The 14,344-nt window shown below is 53.5% G+C and overlaps 2 protein-coding genes across 7 annotated transcripts in view; one reads left to right on the top strand and one right to left on the bottom strand.

Moving 5' to 3' along the window:
• TJP3 (tight junction protein 3) overlaps positions 1-5,866 on the top strand; it is a 30,395-nt gene extending 24,529 nt beyond the window's left edge. For all 4 annotated transcript variants that reach the window (XM_069589453.1, XM_069589450.1, XM_069589452.1 and 1 more), the window contains 7 exons: positions 944-1,039; positions 2,683-2,753; positions 3,184-3,394; positions 3,477-3,577; positions 3,955-4,242; positions 5,230-5,276; positions 5,638-5,866. In XM_069589453.1, the coding sequence (XP_069445554.1) occupies positions 944-1,039; positions 2,683-2,753; positions 3,184-3,394; positions 3,477-3,577; positions 3,955-4,242; positions 5,230-5,276; positions 5,638-5,740 (917 nt within the window). In that variant the 3' untranslated portion in view covers positions 5,741-5,866. The remainder of the gene's footprint in view (positions 1-943; positions 1,040-2,682; positions 2,754-3,183; positions 3,395-3,476; positions 3,578-3,954; positions 4,243-5,229; positions 5,277-5,637) is intronic.
• An 83-nt stretch (positions 5,867-5,949) lies between these two features.
• On the bottom strand, positions 5,950-13,430 carry APBA3 (amyloid beta precursor protein binding family A member 3). 3 transcript variants are annotated; one of them, XM_069589454.1, is made up of 11 exons: positions 13,321-13,430; positions 11,715-12,308; positions 11,590-11,629; positions 8,494-8,639; positions 8,287-8,373; positions 8,021-8,182; positions 7,492-7,671; positions 7,166-7,378; positions 6,490-6,609; positions 6,261-6,401; positions 5,950-6,172 (listed from the first exon to the last, which is right to left on the bottom strand). In XM_069589454.1, the coding sequence occupies exons 2-11, from the start codon at positions 12,279-12,281 to the stop codon at positions 6,101-6,103; spliced, it is 1,728 nt and encodes a 575-aa protein (XP_069445555.1). In that variant the 5' UTR covers positions 12,282-12,308; positions 13,321-13,430; the 3' UTR covers positions 5,950-6,100. The 3 variants fall into 3 exon arrangements, with proteins under 3 accessions (XP_069445555.1, XP_069445556.1, XP_069445557.1); XM_069589455.1 differs by lacking the exon at positions 8,021-8,182 and having other exon boundaries at positions 13,321-13,414; XM_069589456.1 differs by lacking the exons at positions 8,021-8,182; positions 8,287-8,373 and having other exon boundaries at positions 13,321-13,420.
• Between the last annotated feature and the right edge of the window lie 914 nt (positions 13,431-14,344).

The raw sequence follows: 14,344 nt of genomic DNA, 5'->3' as shown, positions 1-14,344 counted from the left end.
AGGGGATCTTCCCACCCCAGGGATTGAACCCACATTTCCTGCAGCTCCCACATTGTAGAAAGATTCTTTTACCACTGAGCCACCAGGGAAGCCCAGGACAAAAATACATACACACAAAACCAGGAGATTCTTTCCCTACCTGAGAACCAGATGTTAAAATACACCTTATCCAGATTCTGGAAGGGAAAAGATTAAGCTCATACAGCCTCAGGGCAGAGGATTAAAACCAGGTGCAGAGGCTTTTAGAACAGTGGGAGGATGGGAATAGCAGGTGACCCAGAATGAGAAGGTGGCTCAGATGATAAAGAATCTGTCTACAATAAAGGAGATCCCTGGGCTGGGAAGATTTCACTGGAGAAGGGAATGGCAACCCACTCCAGTATTCTTGCCTGGAGAATTCCATGGACAGAGGAGCCTGGTGAGCTACAAGTCCATGGGGTTGCCGAGAGTTGGACACAACTGAGCGACTCACACACACAAACAGGAGAAATGGGACATAACCGGATGTGACTCTGTGCCAATAAAACTTTATTTACAAAAATAGGCAATGGACCAGATGTGGCCTGAGGGTTGTAATGGCAGTTACCAACCACTGAGTTAGCTGGATTCAGCTGCTCTAACAGACCTCAAGGGCCAGCTGTATAAACAAGAAGTTTCCTTTTCTTTCAAGTAACAGCCTAGTGTAAGAAGTCAAAGAGGGCTCCTACCTTTCCATGAAGGATACAACCCAGACTTATCATTCTGCTTGCATCCCATTGGCCAGGACATAGTCACATGGCCACCTTTAGCTGCAAGGGATGCAGGGAGTTGTAGTCTTTAGCTGGGCAGCCATGGGCCTCACTAGATGTACTGTGGAGAAAACGAAGAAACAGTTGTGCAAGAGTCTAGCAGTCCTTGCCCCACATGAGATCCTGATTCTTGTCATTGATTCTCTGCCCTTCAGCGAGTTTCAAGCGCCCGGTGGTGATACTGGGACCTGTGGCTGACATTGCTATGCAGAAGTTGACAGCTGAGATGCCTGACAAGTTTGAAATTGCAGGTGAGAAACTGGGTCCTTTAGCAACCTCACTGGTGAATCGTTTCATAGCCCTTTCCTAGGAACTTCCTTGGTGGTTCAGTGGTTAAGACTCCACCTTTCAGTGTAGGAGGTGTGGGTTTGATCCCTGGTACCAAGATGCCATGGGGTGTGGCAAAAATTAAAAAATAAAAAGAAACCCTTTCTCAGCCTCTGGGGTTGAGGCAGTGTGGTAAGGGAGCTGCTAATGATGCAGCTTTCATCGATCTTGGCACTCTGCCCAGAGAGCCTCAGAATCCTTCTTAACACGTTTACCAGGCAGTCACCGACAATGGAGCCAATTAGACAGTTGCCAGCTGTCCATTCGTTAGTTCAAGACATTTGTTTATTGAGCTCTAGACACAGTGTTGAACAAATACACAGAATTTCTGGAAGAGACCGAAAGTGAACAACTACAGAAACAATTAGGATAGGGTAGAGAATCAGCAAATTATAGCTCCTGGGCTAAATCTGGTTGTTTGTATTCAGCCTGCTAATGGAGAATGGTATTTATAAATTTAAAATGGTTGAAAAGAAGTTAAAATAATTTTTTTTGGTGATACGTGGAAAGAACTGAAAGCTATGACTTGAACAGATACTTGTACATGAAGTTTCGGCATGATTCACACCAGCCGGAAGGTGGACACAACCCAAGTATCCATCAACAGGTGGTGAATAAATAAAATGTGCTCCATCTACCCATGGAATATCACTCAGCCTTAAAAAAAGGAAGGCGGTTCAGACACCTGCTACAACATGGATGGACCTTGAGGACTTGATGCTCAGTGAGAAAAGCTAGACACAAAAAGGAAAAATACTGTCTGATTTCACTCACAGGAGGTCCTAGATGAGTCAGATCCACAGAGACAGGAAATAGATGGTGGGGCAGGAGCTGGGGGAGGGGATGGGGAGTCAGTGTTTCATGAGGACAGAGTTTCAGTTTGGGAAAATGAAAAAGTTCTGGAGATGATGGTAGGGATGGTTGCATGATACTGTGAATGTATTTAATGCCACTGAGCTATGGACTTAAAAACAGTTAAGATGGTACATTTTATGTTACACAGATTACCACAACAAAGAGAAAAAGGCAAGGTTGTGGCCCCCTCCCTTCTAGGCACCCCAGAGCAGGGCATGCCTTCTCCCTCAGCTGCCAGGATATCTAGGAGAGCTTCCTGGAGGAAGCAGTGCTCCATCTAGGGTCATAGAAGACACATGGGGGTGAGAGTAGATTCTTTTCGGTCACAGCCCAAGCAAAGGCCTAGAGTTGGGACTGAGCCTTGGAGAGTAAGTGTCTGGAGCTCAGACTCTGCACCCAGCTCCTCATGCCATTTGGCTCAGTGACTCTGAACTGGTGACTTTATGTCCCTGAGGCTCAGTTTTCCCATCTGCCAGATGGGCCAGTAGCCACTCCTGTTCAGGAGGAGGAGGTGAGGGTCATGTTCATGAGGGGACCCAGTGTGATATCAGGCATGAGGCCAACAGGAGCTATTATTGCTGGTGTTAGGATTTCCCTCAAGGGCCATAGGGAGCCATGGTGGGTTCTTGAGAAAGGGAGGGGCAGGTAGACATGAATTTGAAAGACCAGTGACTGCCCTCCTGAAGCTGCCAGTTGCCTCTCCCCTCCACAGAGAGCGTGTCAAGGACTGAGAGCCCTTCCAAGATCATCAGACTGGACACCGTGCGGGTGATTGCGGAGAAAGTAAGCAAGGCTCTGCTGTGGGTCCCATTTCATGGATGGGGAAACTGAGGCCTAGGCTTCCAACCTGTTCTGGGCCCATGCCACACAGATGTGATTTTCCATGGAGGCCCATTTTGGAGGCTTTTTCATGGGGAGGGCTTGAGGGGGACAGAGCCTGCCCTGTGTCATGCAGTGGCAAGCCCTGGGAAAAGGCAGAGAATCAAACTGGGGGCTCTGTGCTCAAGACACTGTGATCCAGGCCAACATGCTGGCCTGCAGATGTGAGTGGCTTGGGGGTCCACTCTGACCTCAGACTCTTCATCTCCATCTGTTTGATTCTTCACCTGTCTCCAATGCTCTGTCTCTGGGCGTGGTTTTTCTCTCCACTGTCTCTCCGTCTCTCTCTCTCTCCTGGCCCTGCACCACTGCCCCCGGCACTGGCCCGGCCCAGGACAAGCACGCACTCCTGGATGTGACACCCTCAGCCATTGAGCGCCTCAACTACGTGCAATACTACCCCATCGTGGTCTTCTGTGTTCCTGAGAGCCGCACAGCCCTCAAAGCCCTGCGCCAGTGGCTGGCCCCCGCTTCCCGCCGCAGCTCCCGCCGCCTCTATGCCCAGGCCCAGAAGCTGAGGAAGTACAGCGACCACCTCTTCACAGGTGGGATGGGAGCCGAGGGTCTGGGGTGGGTGGTGGGCCCTGGCCTGAGCCTCCTGGCCATGCTGATGCCCCGTCCCTGTAGCCACCATCCCCCTGCAAGGTACGAGTGACTCCTGGTACCAAGAGCTTAAGGCTGTGATCCAGGAGCAGCAGACGCGGCCCATCTGGACGGCTGAGGACCAGGTACCTGAGCCAGGGGGTGGGACCCGCCTGGAGTTAGGGGCTGAGGGGTGTGGCCAAGATTTGACCCTGAGGTTAGGGTTTCTGGACCTGGTTCCTGGGGTGAGATGGGACTGGGGGTTGGGTTTTGGAATTGGGGTCTTCTCTGGGGGCTGGAGTCAAGGCTTGCAGCTCAGTTCAGATGTGGTGGCTCCGTCTCGAATAAGGTCAATGGTGAAAACTCATCTTGGGGTCAAGAGTTAAGCCTCAACTTGAGGTTGAGGACTGGAATTTGAAGGGTGGTGTCATGGGTCTGGGGTTTGGTCTCAGATCAAGGAAGTTTGGGGCTGGAGGCAGGAGGGGGAAGGGTCTTGGCTTAGCCCGGCCATGTGCACTCACAGCTGGACAGCTCCTCAGAAGACAACCTGGACCTCCCCCACCACGGGCTGGCGGACAGCTCCGCGGACCTGAGCTGCGACAGCCGGGTCAACAGTGATTACGAGACAGATGGCGAGGGCAGCGTCTACACGGACGGTGAAGGCTACACGGATGGCGAGGGTGGGCCCCACACAGACGTGGATGAGGGGCCCCGGGTGCCAGCCCTGGCCCGGTCTTCAGAGCCCGTGCTAGGGGATGAGCCCCGGATCCCGCAGGATCATGGGAGACCCTCCGGTCCCCGGGGAGCCCAGGTGAACAGAACATGGGGGTAGCACCCAAGGGTTTGGGGATGGGGCTGAGAAGAGTAGGGGGCCTGTTACTCACCACCCCTGTACCCTGTCCCCCTGGATGTGAAGGAGCAGAAACTTCCCTGATCACATCAGTATCTGGGACCTACTTCTAGGGTGTTTAAACCAGAGTCACTTAAAACAAATGTTTAACCTCTGCATGAGTTTCCTTATCTTAGATTCAGAGATTGATGCTAAGTCTTGACATCACAAGCCCATTGTTTATTTTGGTTGTTGCTGCTGCTTTATTTTGTATTTTTTTGGCCACAAGGTTTGAGGGATCTTAGTTCCTGGACCAGGGATTGAAGCCAGGCCCCCTGCAGTGGGAAGCTCAGAGTCCTAACCACTGGACCACCAGGGAATTCCCACAAGCTTGTTGTTTAAACGGAATACACTTAGTCCAAGTCCCTCCCCATCGTAGTCAGGTATTTAACAATAACAAATATTGACTCAGCACTTATTCTCTGTGGGGCTCCCTCAGCCCCCTAGGTGCCCTTCTGTGAATTCGAGAAAGTTCTGCAGACCCTCTCTAGGGAAATGTAAAAACGTACAAATCTGTGTTGCTGGTAGAAGGGTGCTGTGGGGTTGTGCAGTGCCCAACCTGTTCAACTGTCTATGGCATCCTGTTTATGAGGCAGCTCTACGCTAAGCAGCTGACATACATGAACTCATTTATGCACTCCTGACAACACGACTCTGAGGGATGTCACAGATGGAAAACCCGACTCTCCCTTTGTCGACAGGCTGGGAGGTCTCAGCCAAGGCCTTGTCCTGTCCAAACCCATTTTCTCATTTAAAATTGGGGATGATTTCAAGACTTCTGTGGGGACGAGGAGAAAGTTTGTGGGTAGAACTGCCTGGGCAAAGGGAGGGAGGTAGGATGGGGGTAATTACTCATCCCTATTTCTCATTCCTTGGTGGGGGTGTTAACTGCCTTTCTCCCTCTCTAAGATGGACAGCCGCCACCCACAGGGTCAACGGCGACAAGATAGCATGCGGTAAGAGTCCCTATACTCCACGTTGGGGCTGTTCAACCCCCTACCCCAGGATTTTGGGGTGCTTAGAATCAAGCTGTGCCTTTGTGGTGCTATAGCTTTGTGGGTGAGATAGAGCCAGAGAGAGCCACTCCAAGCCCCATGCAGTCAGGGCGATGAGAGTAGGAATCCTCTTCCTGGGAGGATGAGGAGGCTTCCCGAAGGAGGGGACATTGGGGCTGGGGCTTTGAAGGATGTGTAGGAGTTTGAGAGTCTTGCTCATCTCTGACTACACCCACTGTGCCTAGTCCAGAGTCAACTCGGTTAACAGTAGGTAAGTCCACACGCTCCCCACCCATAGCCTCTTCTATTTTCTGACCCCCAGGACATATGAGAGGGAAGCTCTGAGGAAAAAGTTTACACGAGCCAGAGATGTGGAGTCCTCTGACGAAGACGGCTACGACTGGGGACCAGCCACTGACCTGTGACCCCCTTCCAGGTGGCCAGCTGGCCTGTCCTCCTATTTCCTCCCTGGAGCTGAGACTCAGTCTCCCATACAGAACTTAGAAACCTGCCTCCCTCCACCTGGTATTTAATAGAGTATTTTCACAGCACTGGCTTCTAGTGATTTCCTGGGACAAGGGGCCACAGTCAGTGTTGTCTTTCCTCTTTCGACCTCACAGACCCAGATCTGAGATTTTGCCCATTCAGCAAGCTTTAATTTTTTACATCAAAAAATAACATAGAGCCTAGAAACCTTGGGACCTCGGCCAGCCGAGGAGGTTCCGCGGACGGAGTTCCAGGGCCGGCAGGGGCTAAGGCACAGTGGTGGGGGTGAAGGTAGTCGATCACAGGTACACCGGCTGCTCCTGGCCTGTGAGCAGGCGGTAGGTGGCGGCGGGCATCGTCTTGATGTGGACCTGGGGTGAAGAGGAGGCCGAGGCTGGGGCTGGGCTCCTCCCACTAGACCATGCCCACAACTGGCTCCTCCCACAAGGCCCCACCCACCTCAATGTGGGCCTCTGTGAGCAGCTCGATGATGCGAGCGTGGGGTGTGGCCACCACACTGTGCCCATTGATCTCAATGATGCGGTGCCCCACGCGGACGCCCCCACGCTCAGCGATGCCACCCCGAAGGAGGCTGCAGATCTGGGGAGAGAGGAAGGGCCATGCTGCTGAGGGGGCCGGGATTGGGGCTGCCCCACCCCCTTCTGCGGTCCCTGGGCTGGGAGCTCACGATGCCGTCCTCCACGCAAAAGCCCAGCTGCTCACGGACGTGCGGCCGGCGGATGATGGCCGTAGTAACCGGAGGGCAGTGGACGATGCTGAGCGTCACCAGCGTCTGCGACTTCACTTCCTGTGCAGGATGGGGGCTGTTGGCCTGGCTGCACCTCCACGGAGGGGTCGTGGGTGGGGTGCTGCCAGACTTCCAGTCAGACTGCAACCTCCTGGACCTCAGTTTATCCACTCATAAAATGGAAGCTGTAGATTCTATAAGAACTCTTGAGAAGTGATTAAGAACCCAGACCAGAGCTGGGCAGCCTAATAGAGCTGTGGCACCTCTCATCTCCCTGGGCTTCAGTTATGGTCAAAAGAGAGGTTCTAGCAGTGCCCACAGGACAGGGCTACAGACAGTAACACGGAATGGACCATGTCAGTCCTGCCCTTCTGGCCTGGCCAGGTCCCTCCCCATCTCTGGGCCTAGGTTGCCCCGTTTGGGCAACAAGGGTCAAGACTCAACACCCTTGCTGCCTTGTGGCAGAGTCAAGGCTGTCTGCATTCCATCCTGCTCCGGCACCAGCAGGGTGTTCCTGGGCTTCTCCTCTCTGAGCCTCGGTTTCCGTAAGTGCCTGGGAGCCACGTGGGGGTGGGGCAGAGTGGGCCTCGCAGGCTTTCCACCCTGGAGCACTCACCCGGACGGCAGCCTGACAGGCGGCCAGGGGCAGCCCCACAAGGCTGGTCCCGTTGATGGCAGTGATGCGGTCGCCGATGCTGAGGGCCCCCGAGCGCTCAGCGGGGCCCCCATGCAGCAGGTTGGCAATGACAGCGGTGGGCAGCAGGGAGCCCCAGCCCGACTCCACCAGGGCCACGCCCAGACCCTCACCCCGGCGTTTCTCGATGAACACCTGCGGGGCCACGGGTAGCAATTGAGGGAAGCTTAGAAGAGGTGGGAGGGACGGGGTGGGAGGGTTCTTCAGGTCCACTTGGTGGGCTGGGGTGAGGGGGCCTGGTTGCTCACCTCCCTGCAGTTTTCGCTGTTGGAGAAGTGGTCGAGGTCCCCATTGTGGAGGTGGCCGGGACCCATGGCCCCCTGGCTCTGCTGGGTGCCCACCTGGCTGGGGTCAATCCCGCTTTCCCGCAGGAACTGACTGTAAGCCACGGCAAAGGCCTGGCCGATGGCCTGAGCGATGAGCTGGGCCTGCGGGGTGGGCGGCACTTCTCTGGGGGTTCCGCCTATCTTCTTCAGGTCCCCCACCAATACACTGATATTCCCAGAGCTGGCCTTTGTACCCTCAAGTGGGACTGCCTCCCAAGCATCTGCCTGAGAATCTAGGGGAAGGGAAGGGAGACAGGCCTGGGGCGGGGAGAGCTTGTGGAGGCGGCTGCCAGTCTCAATGTCTTACAGGAAGGCCGGGGATGCATGGCTTGGGGCCCAGAGCAGGGTGGGGATGGAAGAACGTTAAGGGTGACAGGGTTGGGCTCTGCTGGAGGGGAGGGGCCCAAGCAGTACCCCCTCGCCCCCAGGACACCCAGAGCCCGCTGCTCACGTCCTCCGACTGGAAAACATGGCAGATCATCTTATAGAGGCGGCGGCTGTGGGGCTGGGCTGCTGGCCTCTGGGCCAGGCGCCGCCGGGCCATGAGAACCAGTGTGCTGCCGATGTCAGCAATGTACGAGATGGTCTGCAGGGCGTGGTCCATCATGGCTTCCTGCCGGGAGTTGGGAGAGTGAGCTGGGTGTCCTACAGGAGGCTTGCTCGGCCCTGCCCTTGGTGGAGCCCTCCACGCCCCAGAGGCCAGGCCCGACCCAGTACCTGGGAGTCGGTCATCAGGACCTTGACCCTCTTGGTGGAGACGAACAGGTCCACCTCCGTCATGGGCTGAGTCTCCCCATCGGGGGCCTGTGGGGAGCAGGGTGGGGCGTGGAAACCCCCAAAGACCCAGACTCTGACGCTCCAGGCTCAGGGGGTCTCGGAGGAGCCTGCCTGCCTGCCCATCCACCCGCCAGCCCAGGGCTTCACCTTCACACGGTCCATAGCCTCCTGGGCCTGCGCCATGCGCGTGCTGGGGGGTGGGTTCCGCTCGGACACCAGCTGGGTGGAGCCCAGGTACTTGGCCCCAAATATGACACCGTCTAGGAGGTCTTCGTGGTCGCAGGGGCCAGATACTGAGGGTGACAGCAGAGGTGGGTCAGCCCCCTAGAACCCCCGCCAGCCTCATCCACCCCTATGGGCTCCTCCCAGAGTCCTGGATGGTCTGGAAACACAAAGTTCTGCTCTGTGGCTCAGCACCTGGAGCCACACAGGTCCACCCATTCTGGGGTCCCAGAGCCATCCCATCAGCCACAGCCATGGACCAGAGGCTTGATCCTCATAGATGGAGAGCCCCCCCGTCCATCTAGAGCCTGGTCTGCCCAGGGCGCAAGAACTCTCAGGCAGAGCACGCAGTTTCAGGAGCAGGCTATGGGTCTAGAACCATGGCCAGACCCAAAAACAGCTCTAGTGCCCACAGACGCCTCCACCCTGTATTTCTGGAATTCCAGGAATCAGGCTAGAACCAGACAGCATCACTCTTATTTCTAAGACATGTGACATCCCAGAACCATGGTCAACTCCGCTGGATAGTTCAGGAACCCCAATCAATCTAGAAACAGTTAGGTACGCCCGCTGTTCTAGAATTCTCTCCAATCAGGCTAGGACCATAGCTCAACTCCATGGTCATAGAACTGCACAGAATACAAACAGCCAACTGTCCACATAGCTCAAACTCTCATTCTATCGAGAACCCCAGGGGCTCCTGATCCACGAGTATAGAACTCCCTGATGGGTCTCAAACCACGGAATTCTGCCAGGGATTCTAGAAACCTAGAATCAGATTTCTCCACTCTATGATTCCAGAACTTCTTAATCAAGATAGCACTGGGGGGACTTTCCCTGGTGGTCCAAGGCTAAGACCCCATCTTCCCAATGCAGGGGCCCTGGTTTGATCCCTGGTCAGGCAACTAGATCTCACATGCTGAAACTAAAGATCCCACCTGCTGCAACTAAGAGCTGGTGCAGCCAAATAAATAAACAATTTTAAAAACAGAGCATCCAGAAGCCCTTCCATGGGTTCTACAATCCCCACCGTGATTCACAACTGCAGGTGTACCTGGAAATTCTAATGATCTGAACAGTCCGGAAACAAACAACTTGGCTCATAGTTCTAGAACCCCCCAACCCAGCCCAGAACCTCAAAAAGCTTTGCCCACACGGCTCTAGAATTCCCTGAGTAACCTAGAGCCAGACAGGAGTGCCAGTGATTCTAGAATATTCTAACCAATAGCTATTGCTTTTTTGGAGAACCACAGATGTAGGCCCCAGGGAACGAAACCACACACCCGTGAACTCAAAGGTCAGCCAGTTCTGTCCTTTTGTCCTTCATGAGCTTAGCATTCCAGGACAACAGACAACTCTGCTCTGGGGTTTCAGAGATGCACCATCCACTAGGGTATAGTGGCACAGGCCGGCATTGTGCACTTGAAATGCAGCTGGTTTGGACTGAGACATGCTGCAAGTGTAAAATGTGACACTGGATTTTGAAACCCTCATATTACAAAATAATAATTATAAAATGTTAATTGAAAAATAAAATAAAATAAAATGTTAATTGTACATTGAAATAACATTTTAAATATGTTGGGTTAACTTTAAAGTTAATTTTTTCCAGTAGTCATATATGGATGTGAGAATTGGGCCATAAAAAAGGCTGAGCGCTGAAGAATTCATGCCTTTGAACTGTGGTGTGGGAGGACTTTAGAGAGTCTCTTGGACTGCAAGGAGATCAAACCAGTCAATCCTAAAGGAAATCAACCCTGAATATTCACTGGAAGGACTGATGCTGAAGTTGAAGCTCCCATACTTTGGCCACCTGATGGGAAGAGCCGACACATGTGAAAAGACCCCAATGCTGGGAAAGATCGAGGGCAACAGGAAGAGGGGGTGACAGAGGATGAGATGGTTGGACGGCATCACCGACTCAACGGACATGAGTTTGAGTGAACTCTGGGAAATAGTGAAGAACAGGGAAGCCTGGCATGCTGCAGTCCATGGGGTCACAAACAGTTGGATGTGACTCAGCGACTGAACAACAACAAATTAATTTTGAGTGGTTTTTTAATGTGGATAACTAAGAAATTTCAAGTGATATGTGGCTAGAATTGTATTTCTGCTGTATAGCTCTAGAACTTTCTGACGACTCTAGAACTGGACAGCCCTGCCCAGTTCTAGAACAGCTCCTAATGGTCTAGAAATCAGAGATAAATTCTATTTACTCCATGGTTCTAGACTGCTCAGTCGGGGGAAAACTCGACAGCTCTGCTCATCATTCCAAAACGCCCTAAGCAGCCCAGGTCACATTTAACCAGAGGCAAAATGCCAGGTTCTGGAACTTGCTAGGTCACTCATAGCTCCATGACTTTAGAACCTTCTTGGAACTACAAGTCCAAACCAGCGTCCTTTCCCATGATTACAGAACTTGTCCTTTGACCTAGAGCCTCAGGCAGCATGGGGGGAGAATATTCTTGAACATTCCAGGTGGCCAGAACAGTACTTCTCATGCCTTGAGGGCAGACTGGCAAACTCTTCTGCAAAAGGCCAAACAGTAATTATCTTTCCTACGGTCTCTGATGCAACTACTCAACCTGGCCTGTGGCAACATGAAGGCTGCCACAGACAACACTTGAATGAATGGGCTTGAGTTTGTCCTGATAAAACTTTATTTGTGGATACTGAAACTTGAATTGCCTATCATTTTCACCCATCAAGAAATACTTTTAATTTTTTTCAACCATTTAAAAATGCAGAAGCCATCTTAGCTCACCAGACATAGCAGAAGGGCCATGGATGGTAATGTGCCAACTCCTGCTCTAGAATCAAGTCCTACAATTTGCCAAGGCTGCCCTCCATTCCAGAACATTCTCAAGACTGTCTCTCTTCTCCTGGGTGTACAGAATCTACTCAAAACCAACCTCAGAGCCTCACGAGAAGCCACTCCTCATGAGCTAACTTTGTGCCAGATTTTGGAAACTCGGGTTGGGCTGTTCTGAAACCCCTGAGCCCCTGGGGCGGGACACTCACCCTCCTGGAGGGCAGGGTAGGAAGCCAGGGTCTTGGGTCTCTGGAAGAAGACAGAAGAGGGGCAGGCCTGAGTCCTCCTGTTTGGCTCCCAACAGTGGAGGCCTGGGGGGTGGGGTGGGCTCTACCTGGACACTGGCAGGTGGCTCCTCAGGAGTGACCAGAGGTGAGGTCTCCAGCCAGGGTTCTGGGGAGCTATTGGAGCTCCTGTCCTCATCCTGCTCGGCGGAGGCTCCCTCCGTCCACTCCTGGAGGCCAGTGTCCTCCTCTGGGTCCTCGGGGGGCTGTAACAGGCGAGGAGCAGGGTCCGGAGGAGGTTTCTGAGAAGGAGGGCCCTCATCTTGCTGCAACAGATTCAGCAAGTCTTCCCGATCAGCCTCAGCGGACAAGAGCCCATGGGCGTCAGCCATGTCCTGCGGGGCCAGGCCGTGGCCTGTGGCAATGTGCAGGGGGCACGGGGGTCCATCCGGGGACAGGCCCACCAGGTCACCCGGCAGAGTTTCAAACTGTTGCACCAGGTCCTGAATATTTAGCCCATCAAGTTCCATCTGACTCAGGCTGCTGGAGCCTCCTGGTGTGGGGTCCCACTGGCGATCACGGGTGAGGTCCTGAGAGGGCAAAAGTGTGTCCCTGGGCTCTTCCAAGTCCATGGCTGGAGGTCCTGGAGGGGGTTGGGAGGCTGTCAGGAATTCCATGCCTGGACCCTGGGCTCAAGCCAGCATCTGAAAGGGAGAATCAAAAATGAGATTTTCTGGGCTTCCCTGATGGCTCAGTGGTGAAGAATCAGCCTGTCAATGCAGGAGACATGGGTTTCGATCCCCAATCTGGGAAGATCCCACATGCCATGGAGTAACTGAGCCCAGTGAACCACACTACTAAGTCCGTGCTCTAGAGCCGGGGAGCCGCAACTACCGGAGCCCCTGCACTGTAGAGCCCAAGCCACCACAATGAGAAGCCCATGCACCTCAGCTCAAGAGCAGCCCCTACTCTCCACACCCAGAGAAAAGTCCATGCAGTAATGAAGACCCAAAGCAAAACAAAACAAAACAAAACAAAGATGAGATTTTCCAGCTGCCAACTTGGTACTAGGATCTAGCCTGGTAAATGTTCATAGAGAACACATAATTTAATCCCCACTATACCCCGCAAGGAAGATTCTGCCATGATCCTCATTTTACAGGGGAGGAAATCGAGGTGTAGAATCAGCAGTTGTAAGGCAGTGGCTTCCTGGGCTCCAAACCCCAGGGAATTAACCTGTGCGCGTCTCCCCAGACCTCCCCCTCCCACCCGTGGACCCTGTACACCCCAGCCCTGATTCTTCCAAGTGTTCCTTCCCCAGGATGTGGGACCCAGAGACACACTCTGACTACACAGACCCGACAGGTGTAGGTACCCGATACCCAGGGACTCAAGACCTCAGTCCAAGACTTCAGATCCAGAACTTCAGACTAAATACTAGAGTTCCAAAATGCCAGAAAGCAGAGTCACCTCAAAAGCTCCAATGCCACATTCAAGATCAACCCCAGACTCAGACCTGGACCCCAGACCCAGCCTGAAGACACAAACTGGAGCTTAAAGCTGAGAGTTAAGACCCTAGTCCTCTCGTAGACCCCAGACTCAAGACTTCAGAGCCGTGACTTCAGATGCTGGCTCCAGACCTCTCTATGATCCTCCGGGACACTCATTTACCAAACCCAGGTGGTCTCAACCCGCGGGGGCGCCGAAATCCCTAACCTGAGCTGGTACCGTGTTTCCAGTGACCGCCGCCTGCCAATTCCTGCCAATTCCGCCGCCGCCTGCCAGATCCGCGCAGCGATCCTGGATCACTGGGCATGCGCATTCCCGCTGGGCTTGCTGGGAAATGTAGTTCTCTTAGACAACCTCGCCCGCGCAGGAGTGCCAGATATGTGGATCACGAGTTCGAATCCAAAGCTTTCATTTAGTTGGCGTGAAAGCTCCGACAGGCTTCTGAGCCTATTTCCTTAACTGCAAAGTGCGGTTAAAAATCACTGCTTGACTGCTACCTCTTTGGTCATTATTCTAAGGGGTCGCAGATGGGAAGAAATGGGACTGGAAAAATACTAAAGGCGCATGAGAGATGGACTTTCCGACTGCAGGGGTGCCAAAAGCGGCACGGGGAACATATTGTACACAGGCTTTCGGCTTGGCGGAATGGCTCGGTTATGCTTAACTTTATTTCGCTGAGCTTCTGGCTTCCTCAGTTGTAAACTGGGGATAATAGTGCATGCGTGTGTGCTCAGTTGCTGAGTTGTGTTTGACTGCGACCCTATGGACTGTAGCTGGCCAGGCTCCTCTCTGTCCCTGGGATTTCCCAGGCGAGAATACTGGAATGGGTTGCCATTCCTTCTCTAGGGATCTTCCTGATGAACCTGCGTCTACTGGGTTGACAGGCCGGTTCTTTACCGCTGAGCCACTGCTGAGTGCTGCTGCTGCTGCTGCTAAGTCGCTTCGGTTGTGTTCGACTCCATGCGACCCCACAGACGGCAGCCCACCAGGCTCCCTCGTCCCTGGGATTCTCCAGGCAAGAACACTGGAGTGGGTTGCCATTTCCTTCCCCAATGCATGAAAGTGAAAGGTGAAAGTGAAGTCGCTCAGTCGTGTCCGACTCCTAGCGACCGCATGGACTGCAGCCTACCAGTCCCCTCTGTCCATGGGATTTTCCAGGCAAGAGTACTGGAGTGGGTTGCCATTGCCTTCTCCAAGCCCACACCTACCTCCTAATTAAACGAAATCGAGC

This window comes from Ovis canadensis, chromosome 5 (genome assembly GCF_042477335.2).
Source record: "Ovis canadensis isolate MfBH-ARS-UI-01 breed Bighorn chromosome 5, ARS-UI_OviCan_v2, whole genome shotgun sequence".
Taxonomy (NCBI): Eukaryota; Metazoa; Chordata; class Mammalia; order Artiodactyla; family Bovidae; genus Ovis; species Ovis canadensis.
This window is presented reverse-complemented; position numbering and strand designations above follow the sequence as displayed.